This window comes from Labeo rohita, unplaced genomic scaffold (genome assembly GCF_022985175.1).
Source record: "Labeo rohita strain BAU-BD-2019 unplaced genomic scaffold, IGBB_LRoh.1.0 scaffold_941, whole genome shotgun sequence".
NCBI classification, from domain to species: Eukaryota; Metazoa; Chordata; class Actinopteri; order Cypriniformes; family Cyprinidae; genus Labeo; species Labeo rohita.
In genome coordinates, this window is record NW_026129900.1 from 18,737 (window position 1) to 28,083 (window position 9,347).

A 9,347-nucleotide genomic window follows, 5' to 3' on the forward strand; every position below is an offset into this window, starting at 1 on the left:
ACATCCGAAGCATGGCGAGGAAGCTAGAGGACACAGTGTGTCATTCCCTTCTCAGGGAACCATGGTTACATATGTAACCTGAGACGTTCCCTTCCAAGGGAACTTCGAACTGCGTCCTCTAGAGGTCGCTTTGGGGCATGGTATACCCACACTGCCATGCTGAGGGGAGTGCATGCTATAATAATGCGAGCACTAAGTACCAACTCAACCAAGTCAAGGACGCTTTGACGGCTGTCAGTGACATCATCCCCTTTAGCCAAAGGCCTGAGCTATGCACCAAAGAACCTACCTGTAAAGGGGCTGGCTTGAGGAAACCTGAGCCCAGGGCAAGCTCAAGACTTGGAATCAGAATAAAAGGATTCCTTTAAGGAGATACTGCCTGAGTATCAGGGCTGACATAAACCGGTATCTTGTCCTGTCACCCAGAGGGCTACTTTCTGCTCTAGAACGAGCTACCCAAAAAGGACACACATGGACAGTGGGGCCCAAAATAGACCAGGGCCTGAGCCAACTCAGAGAAAGGGGACAAGGCCAGCATTGTGTCAACCTTAAAACCATGAAAGGTTTTAAAAAGGTGCACAAAAAGCTTAGCATGTATACCTAGCATGAATATGTTTTTTAAAGAAGTGCACAGAGAACTAGTGTGTGCACTCACCATAAATATAGATTTTAAAAATACAGTTCTAAAAAGGTTGCAAAGGCCACAGCAGCCCAGGGACTTAATGTGACTGAGATTGCTCAGGAGTAGCAGGGTACTCAGCTTAGTGTCTGTCACAAGAGCGGAGCTCTAGAGGTGCCATAAAAATGGATTTTAAAGGAGTGCACAGAGAACTAGCATGTATACTCACCATAAAAATTAATTTTAGACTAAGCTCTAAAACAGAACTCACAAACTGAGAGGGGAGTTCTGTTAAGCCTGACCATAAGAGCCAAGGGCGTAGGTTTGCTTTTGACATTGGTGGGAAGATAAACCCAAGCACAAAGAAGAGGATGACGTGTTCTCCTGGCGCCCTTTTACACTGTGGTCACGCCGGTTATGGCATCATAGGCTGTCACCAGCCAATTTCATTGTCATGTTTAGATGTATGCTTCAGACACGGGTCTCGCAGAAGACATTCCCCCAAAGTGACCTCTAGAGGATGCTGTGTCTTGTTCCCTCAGAAGGAAATCACACATATGTGGTACATGGGAAGGATAAGAACCGGACAGAAGCAGGGGGGATGAGTCTGAGTTGAGCATCTGAAGAAAAGTTAATCTAAAACAAAGTTCAGAGTATAGATTTTGTCATATGGCCCATGTGAGGACATTTATTGCATTGACAGTAAACTCTGTTCCGGCACAAAACCTTACGGCCATGTCATGCCTTTTGATAACACACTGGCAGGGCCGTACCCAACACTGAGGTCCCCGGGGTCCGGACCTTGGTATTTTTCCGATGAACGTTCTAAGGTGTGCAGTTATTTTCAGCGAAACGCATGGGGAACATAGTTGCAGGCATGTTCTGGCCACATATATATGATTTCAGTTATAGAAAACGACGATAGAAATGTTAGGTGAGAGGTGGTGATGGAGATGAGAGAAGAAGTGCAGGTAGGCCTAAGTATGGGATTAGCATTATTACAACGATGGTATTTCTAATTACCACAGACATTCATGATCTTTGTTAATTATAGTGGAAACTGTAGGCTCAATATAGCAACACCTCAAAATGATATATATTTTGTCAATACTATTAGTGAGGAAAAATATTTTTGTAAATACAACTGGTCTGTTTTAACAAGACTTTCTTAATGCTGATATTTCACTATTTCACCAACAGATCTGGGATTTTTTACTTTTGTTTCACTCTTGGTCAGTGTTTGCATGTTTCATACATACTGTTACATCAATTAAAAATAATTATTGAAGTATTTCTTAATTGAGACCATTTCTGTTTAGGATGTTATTGAGTATTATTAAAACTAAACAAACTATATCTTCTCTATTTCCAGTTTGTAGTGTGGATCATCCATTCCAAAATTTAATCTGATTCTCAAGTTTAAGAATCTGTTATCTTGAAAAATAATTTATGCTACTACTACCCACTGACTTGGTTTTTATGCGTATATTGTTAACCAATTTACACTGACCAAAATTATGAACGCAACACTTTTGTTTTTGCCCCCATTTTTCATGAGCTGAACACAAAGATCTAAGACTTTTTCTATGTACACAAAAGGCCTATTTCTCTCAAATATTGTTCACAAATATGTCTAAATCTGTGTTAGTGAGCACTTCTCTTTTGCCGAGATAATCCATCCACCTCACAGGTGTATCAAGATGCTGGTTAGACAGGTGTACCTTAGGCTGGCCACAATAAAAGGCCACTCTAAAATGTGCAGTTTTGTCACACAGCACAATACCACAGATGTCACAGAGCTGTTGCCTGTGAATTGAATGTTTATTTCTCTATCATAAGCCATCTCCAAAGGCATTTCAGAAAATTTGGCAGTACATCCAACCGGCCTCACAACCGCAGACCACATGTAACCACACCACCCCAGGACCTCCACATCCAGCATCTTCACCTCCAAGATCATCTGAGACCAGCCACCTGGACAGCTGCTGCAACAATCGGTTTGCATATCCAAAGAATTTCTGCACAAACTGTCAGAAACAGTCTCAGGGAAGCTCATCTGCATGCTCAGCCTCCTCATCGGGGTCTCGACCTGACTGTAGTTCATCGTCGTAACTGACTTGAGTGGGCAAATGCTCACATTCGATGGCGTCTGGCACTTTGGAGAGGTGTTCTCTTCACGGATAAATCCCAGTTTTCACTGAACAGGGCAGATGGCAGACAGCGTGTACGGCATTGTGTAGGTGAGCGGTTTGCTGATGTCAACATTGTGGATCGAGTGGCCCATGGTAGCGGTAGGGTTATGGTATGGGCAGGCGTATGTTATGGACAATGAACACAGGTGCATTTTAAGGCAAATGGTGGTCACACCAGATACTGACTGGTTTTCGTACCCCCCTCCCAATACAGTAAAACTGCACATTTTAGAGTATCCTTTTATTGTGGCCAGCCTAAGGCACACCTGTACAATAATCATGCTGTCTAATCAGCATCTTGATATGCCACCTGTGAGGTGGATGGATTATCTCGGCAAAGGTGAAGTGCTCACTAACACAGATTTAAACAGATTTATGAACATTATTTGAGAGAAATAGGCCTTTTGTGTACATAGAAAAAGTCTTAGATCTTTGAGTTCAGCTCATGAAAAATGGGGGCAAAAACAAAAGTGTTGCATTTATAATTTTGGTCAGTGTACATTTAACTTTATTTAACCCTCTGGGGCCTGAGGGTGTTTTGGGGCCCTGGAGAAGTTTTGACATGCCCTGACATTTGTGCTTTTTTCAGTATCTTAAAGCTGCATATTCATGCGTCGTAAAAGTCATTAGTAATTTCTTAAACTGCCCCTTCTTCCACAAAAATAGAAGTTGTCATCATTTATTCACTCTCTTGTTGTTTCAAACCTGTTACATTTTTTTATTGTAGAATGCAAAAAGGAGAGATTTAGAAGAACATTTCAAATGTTTTTGTCCGTACAATGAAAACAACATTGGATGCCACTGACTTTCATTGTCAGGGCTTAAAGTATTCCGGCACCGTGCCGGATCTCGGGCGTGCGGCCGTGAGAGAAAAAAATAAATAAATTTTAGAGCCTGCGCATGCGGTTTAATATTTTCGAGCCAATTTATTTCACCTACCAATCATATGAGAGGAACGCAGCTTTAACTAACGTTACAAGCCTATCAGAAGCAGAGAAGGGTGGGTCCTTGCAACACAGTATGATTGACACCCATACGTCAATGTCACGTTAGTGTTGTCGGAGAAAAAAAAATGGAGCGCAAGTTTATGAAGCCTGGGGATAATGTCCTAGCAATAGATAAAGGACTCAAAAATAAATGGCGCTGGGCGTGGATTGAAGAAAGTAGAGATGGCGAGCCTTTTGGCAGTTGGTGCAAGAAACTCAGAGAGCCCGGGTGTAAGGCTTCGTCAGCAGACAGCTGTTGGTCTCCCCACCAGCAGGCGGCGCCCTGGTCTGCACATTCCTAGTGGTCGGCTAGTGACTCATCCTCTGAGCCAAAAGAGGGCATCATCACTTGGAACTGTCTTAAAATCACCCAGTCATTAGCCTCATTTTCACCACCTGTTTCTAGCCCTACTTAAGTCTGCTTCTCACTTGCTGTGGTGTTCAGTCTTGAGCTCTGTTGCCTCAGTGTTTCTGTGAGTACTGTTTAACAAGATTAGCTCATTGTTTTTTGACCATTGTGTCTCTTTGTTTTTTCCTGTTTGTTTTTGATTGGAAGCTCTGCTTCTTGTTACTTTTGTTACTTGTGAAACATCTTCAGTAAAGACACTATTATTTTTGAAACTGTGTAAAAAACTGGCAGAAGACAAAAAAGCGTTAACTAGCCTGTCGGTTTCAAATCAACATGAGAGTTACATGAACACTCATGGAATTGCATTACAGTTCAAAAAATGTTTGTCTGAGAAGCTAAAAAAATGCATGTTCTCACTCAATGTTGATGAAGCAACAACCTTGAATATGGATAAAATACTCAATGTGCTTGTTCGCTTTTTTGATAATGAAAGCAACAGAGTAATAACACAACATCGGGCAAGCAGAAAAGTCAACATTGCAAATGCCCCAAACCTTATGCTGGAACTTAAAGATGTCATGCAGACTTATGGTCTTGAGTGGAGACAAGTTACCAGCATCCTCCTTGACAACTGTGCAGTCATGAGAGGAAAAAAGTCTGGCCTTGAAACTCAAGCAAGGAAGGAGAACCCATACCTCCTTGACGTATCTGGAGACACCGTGCACATGGTTTCCAATGCTGCCCAGGCCCTCATGAGTCCGTTCAGCACAGAAGTGGAAAATTTCTGCTCCGATGTCTATTATGATATTGAGAAGTCACCAAAAAAGAAGGAGATTTTCTCAGAGTTTCAGAGTCTGCTCCATCTTCCTTCCAAGAGCTTGACCAATTAGCAACAGATTTCTTCAGATGCTGGAGGTGTGCACCAGGCTGAATGAACTCATGGATGTACTGGTGGTGCATTATTACTATGTGCTGGATCCAAATGAAGAACACAAATACAGGTAATGCTAATCATTTTGTAGTATAAATTAAGTATTTTTTAATGTGCTGTCTCTGCAGTTAACCATTTTTATTGTATTATATTGCATGTAGAGTGATGTGCTAGTTTAGAGTGTTGTTAGGTTTTATGTAGGAATAAGCAATGAAAATGGCCACAGTGGTGTGTGTGTGTGTGTGTGTGTGTGTGTGTGTGTGTGTTTGTGTGATACAGAAGGCTTCTTAACGAAGTGCTGACGAGATATGCACTAACAGTTGAGGAAAAGACCAGAGTAGAAATTCTTCAACAAGAACAAGCCACAACATCCCGAATGGGAACACAAGCCAACCTTGACCGGAAACCTTGTCTCAATGGGCAGGAACCAGACGCTGCCAATTTCATGGCTATGCTTTCCCAGATTTCTTGTTTTTTTTGTTGGAGACCGTTGTGCGGAAACTAGCGAATAAAACACCTTTGTTGTGTTCCATCTCATCCAGCAGTATAGACATTTCGGAAGCAGTGAAGCTGGGCAATCTCTTTTTGCTGACTTTTTTTTCCCGACATAGTAAATGTCGGTATGTCTCTCATGTTTGCGCTTTGATTGAGGAAATCATCCAATTACACAAATGAGCGATTTACCGCCAATAATGTGATACGGCTGGTGGATAATCAGCATACGTTGTGAAGAACATTAACACACTTATGGCCGTGAGGGTTTGGGATTGCACACTTGCTAAATTATAAACACATACTCATATTTATTTCTGCATGTACATATTTCAATGAGCCCCGATAAATGCAGTTTGTACTATTTCTAAAATGCTTCTTTATAAAGAACATTGTTTCTCAATACTTTACCTATACCGCTGTGAAGGAAAGAGCGCACAATCAATCATCGAGGCATCGATATCAACCTATTCAGCACCTCCACCATGGACAGCACCTGCTAAGGTCGAACTTAAGAAGGTTTACCTTAAGCAACATCCTAAGGTATAGTTCGGAGAACACACGTAGGAAATGTATACCTGTAGTTAAGGTGTACCTTTTGAGTCTTCATAGCGCGCTAAGAGACAACGTTATCGGAGAACGCAGCCCTGGTCTCTACTACAGCAATCATAACCAGCTTTAGAAGTTATGCAGAGTTATATAGAAGTGTTCAAATAAATAGCAGTTTATTGTTAAAAAAAGTGAATAAAGTGAAATTATTTTTAATCAGTATGTTATTTCCATATTTTAAATGTAATGGAAAGATTCAGCCACAAACATTGACATACACTTAAAACATTTTAAAGATTTAACTGATGATAACATCTGATTATGATCTGATTAATATCTGACAAAAACAATGATTATGCAAATGCAAAATGTTACTTCAGTAATTTAAAGTTAAGTTAAATCTTGAAAAATGTCTTAAGTTTATGTCAAGTGTTTGAAAAATCTCAACACTGCAATTTTTTTTTTTTTTTTTTTTTTTTTTTTTTTGGGGAACAGATTAATATTCCGTTTCCTTTGCTTCCAGTAAAAAAAAAAACGGCAGACCTGGTCAAATTCGTTAATTTTATTTGGAGTAATTTTTCCATTGCATCTGATATATGGAAATAAAAGTTATTAAAAGTATTTATACTTTATTCACTTTTTTAAAACGCACTGCTATTTATTTAAACTGTATGCAACTTGTCTTTAATTGTGTTTTCTTGTTGTGTTTTTTTACGCATGTGAAAATGTCAAATCAAAATAACTTTTTTTTTTTTTTGTTTGCAGGCATACTTTCAACATTTCAGGGATTTTTGAAAAAAATGCGACATGAAAAACCAATGGCGCACTTGCTGCACGTGGAAATGGTGGCCCTAGTTCGAGAGCTCCTCAGCAAATTTATGAAGCCGGAAGCCATCCCACTGAGTGCAAAGGATATCATCAAGGTTGATGTCCGGAGTAAAGATTTGCAACTATCAGACAAAAGGTTGTCTGTTGGAAGATACTGCTACTCTGCACTAAACAAGGCCTGTGTGGAGAGGAAGATATGGGTGAGAAACATTTACAACTCTCTCAGAGAAGGATACATGAAGTCATCAGAGTTCCTTCTCAAAAACCTTCCTCTGGACAACAAGATAATCACCTCACTTTCTGCACTCACTCCCTCTCTGATTCAAGATGACTCCATCTGTGGGGCTTTTATCACATTAGGAGAGGCCTTGCCTAATGTGGTCGCACCAGAAGAGATTGGTCAACTAGAGGAAGAGATACGGGCGTACCAAATAGAGGTGGACCTGGTAACGTGTGCCCAGAACTACATTGAAGAGGAAGGCCGAGTTGATGTAGATTGGTGGAGCAGAGTTGTATCCATGAAAAATCCAGAGAGAGGTGTGAGATTTCCCATTCTGGGTCAGCTGGTCAAAACACTACTTAACATTTTCACAGGCCCCCTGGTTGAGGGATCATTTAATCTCATGGATGATATTCTTGAAGCAGACAGATGCTCCATGAATGTGGAAACTTATGAGAGCCTTGCAATTGTAAAATCCACGATTAAAGCAAGGGAGTGGACAGCATCGACAATGACAATAGACCAGCCATTAAGGTGGTCTTGCCTGTCATCGTATCAAACATATCAAAAACATCTGCAGAAAAAGAATATCGCTGGATCAGCCAAAGCCTCCTCTAGACAAGCCAAACACTCATCCTCCTCCACTGGACCATCCAGACCCTCACCAACCTCCTCTGGACCATCCAGACCCTCACCAACCTCCTCTGGACCATCCAGACCCTCACCAACCTCCTCTGGACCATCCAGACCCTCACCAACCTCCACTGGACCAGCCAGACCCTCACCAACCTCCACTGGACCATCCAGACCCTCACCAACCTTCTCTGGACCATCCAGACCCTTTTCAACCTCCTCTGGACCAGCCAGACCCTCAGCCTCCTCCTCTGGACCATTCAGACCATTTTCAATCTCCTATGGACCAGCCAAACTCTTTCTCCCTCCCTCTGGACCAGCCAAAGCCTCATCTTCATCCTCTGGACCAGCCAAAGCCTCATCTTCATCCTCTGGACCAGACAAAACCTCATCCTCATCCTCTGGACCAGACAAAACCTCTTCTTGACTAGCCAAACTCTTTCTCCCTCCCTCTGGACCAGCCAAAGCCTCATCCTCATCATCTGGACCAGCCAAAGCCTCATCCTCCTCCTCTAGACCAGCCAGACCCTCAGCCTCCTCCACTGTACCAGCTCCATCTTCTGGTCCAAATGTCTTAAAAAGAAAGAGTTTGCAGGACTTTGCTTACAACCCTGAAAAAAAGAAAAAATAAGTGATAATGGCAGTTTAGCAGTTCTTCAGTTTAGCAGTTCAGTTCTTTAGCACTTTGAGCACTTGTTATTTAAGCACTTGAAGCACTTGTTATTGTTTAGAAGAAAACACTTTATTTGACATAGTACTTTTAAATAAATAGTGCAAAGCATAATCATTGAAGAGAGTCATGTCTATCTCAGTCTCAGTTTACCAGTTTTTTTTTAAACACTTTAAGCTCTTGTTACTTTATTTTTGTTATTATCGTCAATATTTGAAGTAAGTCCTTCTGTGCAGTTTCTCATACCTTTGTTTTTAACATTAATAAAAGTTCCACAAAAGATTTTTGGTGCCCTGGCAGGTAGAAATGCTCTAAAACAGTCAGAGAAACACAAGAGTAAACTTTGCACTTGGTAGTTTTGTTTAAGTTTTTTAAATATCCCTGGTGAAAAAAAAAAAGCATATGCTGGTAGGTATGTTTTGATGCTGGGATGCTGGTTAGGTATGTTTTGATGCTGGTTTAAGCTGGTCCTTAGCTGGTTTAAGCTGGTCCTTTGCTGGTTTATGCTGGTTATGTTGCTGGTCAAGGACCAGCATGAACCAGCAAAGGACCAGCTTAAACCAGCATCAAAACATACCTAACCAGCATCCTAACATCAAAACATACCTACCAGCATATGCTGTTTTTTTCACCAGGGATATATTTACATTTTAATTGTTGTTTTCTTTCTCACTTAGATGATGGAACAAAAAGCAGCCAGGCCACAGTATCTGAAATGGAAACATCTATTGAAATGCCTCCGCAATATAAGAGACTTGGGATGGAGAAAATAGCGGAAGAACCAGATGATCAGCGATCAGGCAGAGCTGTACTGTTGGCCCTCAGGGGACTGATTTATAATCTACTTAACGTTCTGATGTAGTTATAATTGATCATTT

The 9,347-nt window shown here is 41.2% G+C and overlaps 1 protein-coding gene across 1 annotated transcript; it reads left to right on the forward strand.

The window, feature by feature from the left end:
- The first annotated feature begins 3,282 nt into the window (after positions 1-3,282).
- Positions 3,283-8,226, forward strand: LOC127162469 (uncharacterized). Its single transcript, XM_051105251.1, has 2 exons — positions 3,283-5,147; positions 6,884-8,226. The coding sequence occupies exons 1-2, from the start codon at positions 5,078-5,080 to the stop codon at positions 8,224-8,226; spliced, it is 1,413 nt and encodes a 470-aa protein (XP_050961208.1). The 5' UTR covers positions 3,283-5,077.
- The last annotated feature ends 1,121 nt before the right edge of the window (positions 8,227-9,347 follow it).

Bases quoted from the DNA above. Each gene is read 5' to 3' on its own strand.
- LOC127162469 (XM_051105251.1), top strand. From the start codon at position 5,078: ATGAACTCATGGATGTACTGGTGGTGCATTATTACTATGTGCTGGATC. The intron at 5,148-6,883 runs GTAATGCTAATC...TTTTGTTTGCAG, and splicing joins AATGAAGAACACAAATACAG to GCATACTTTCAACATTTCAG.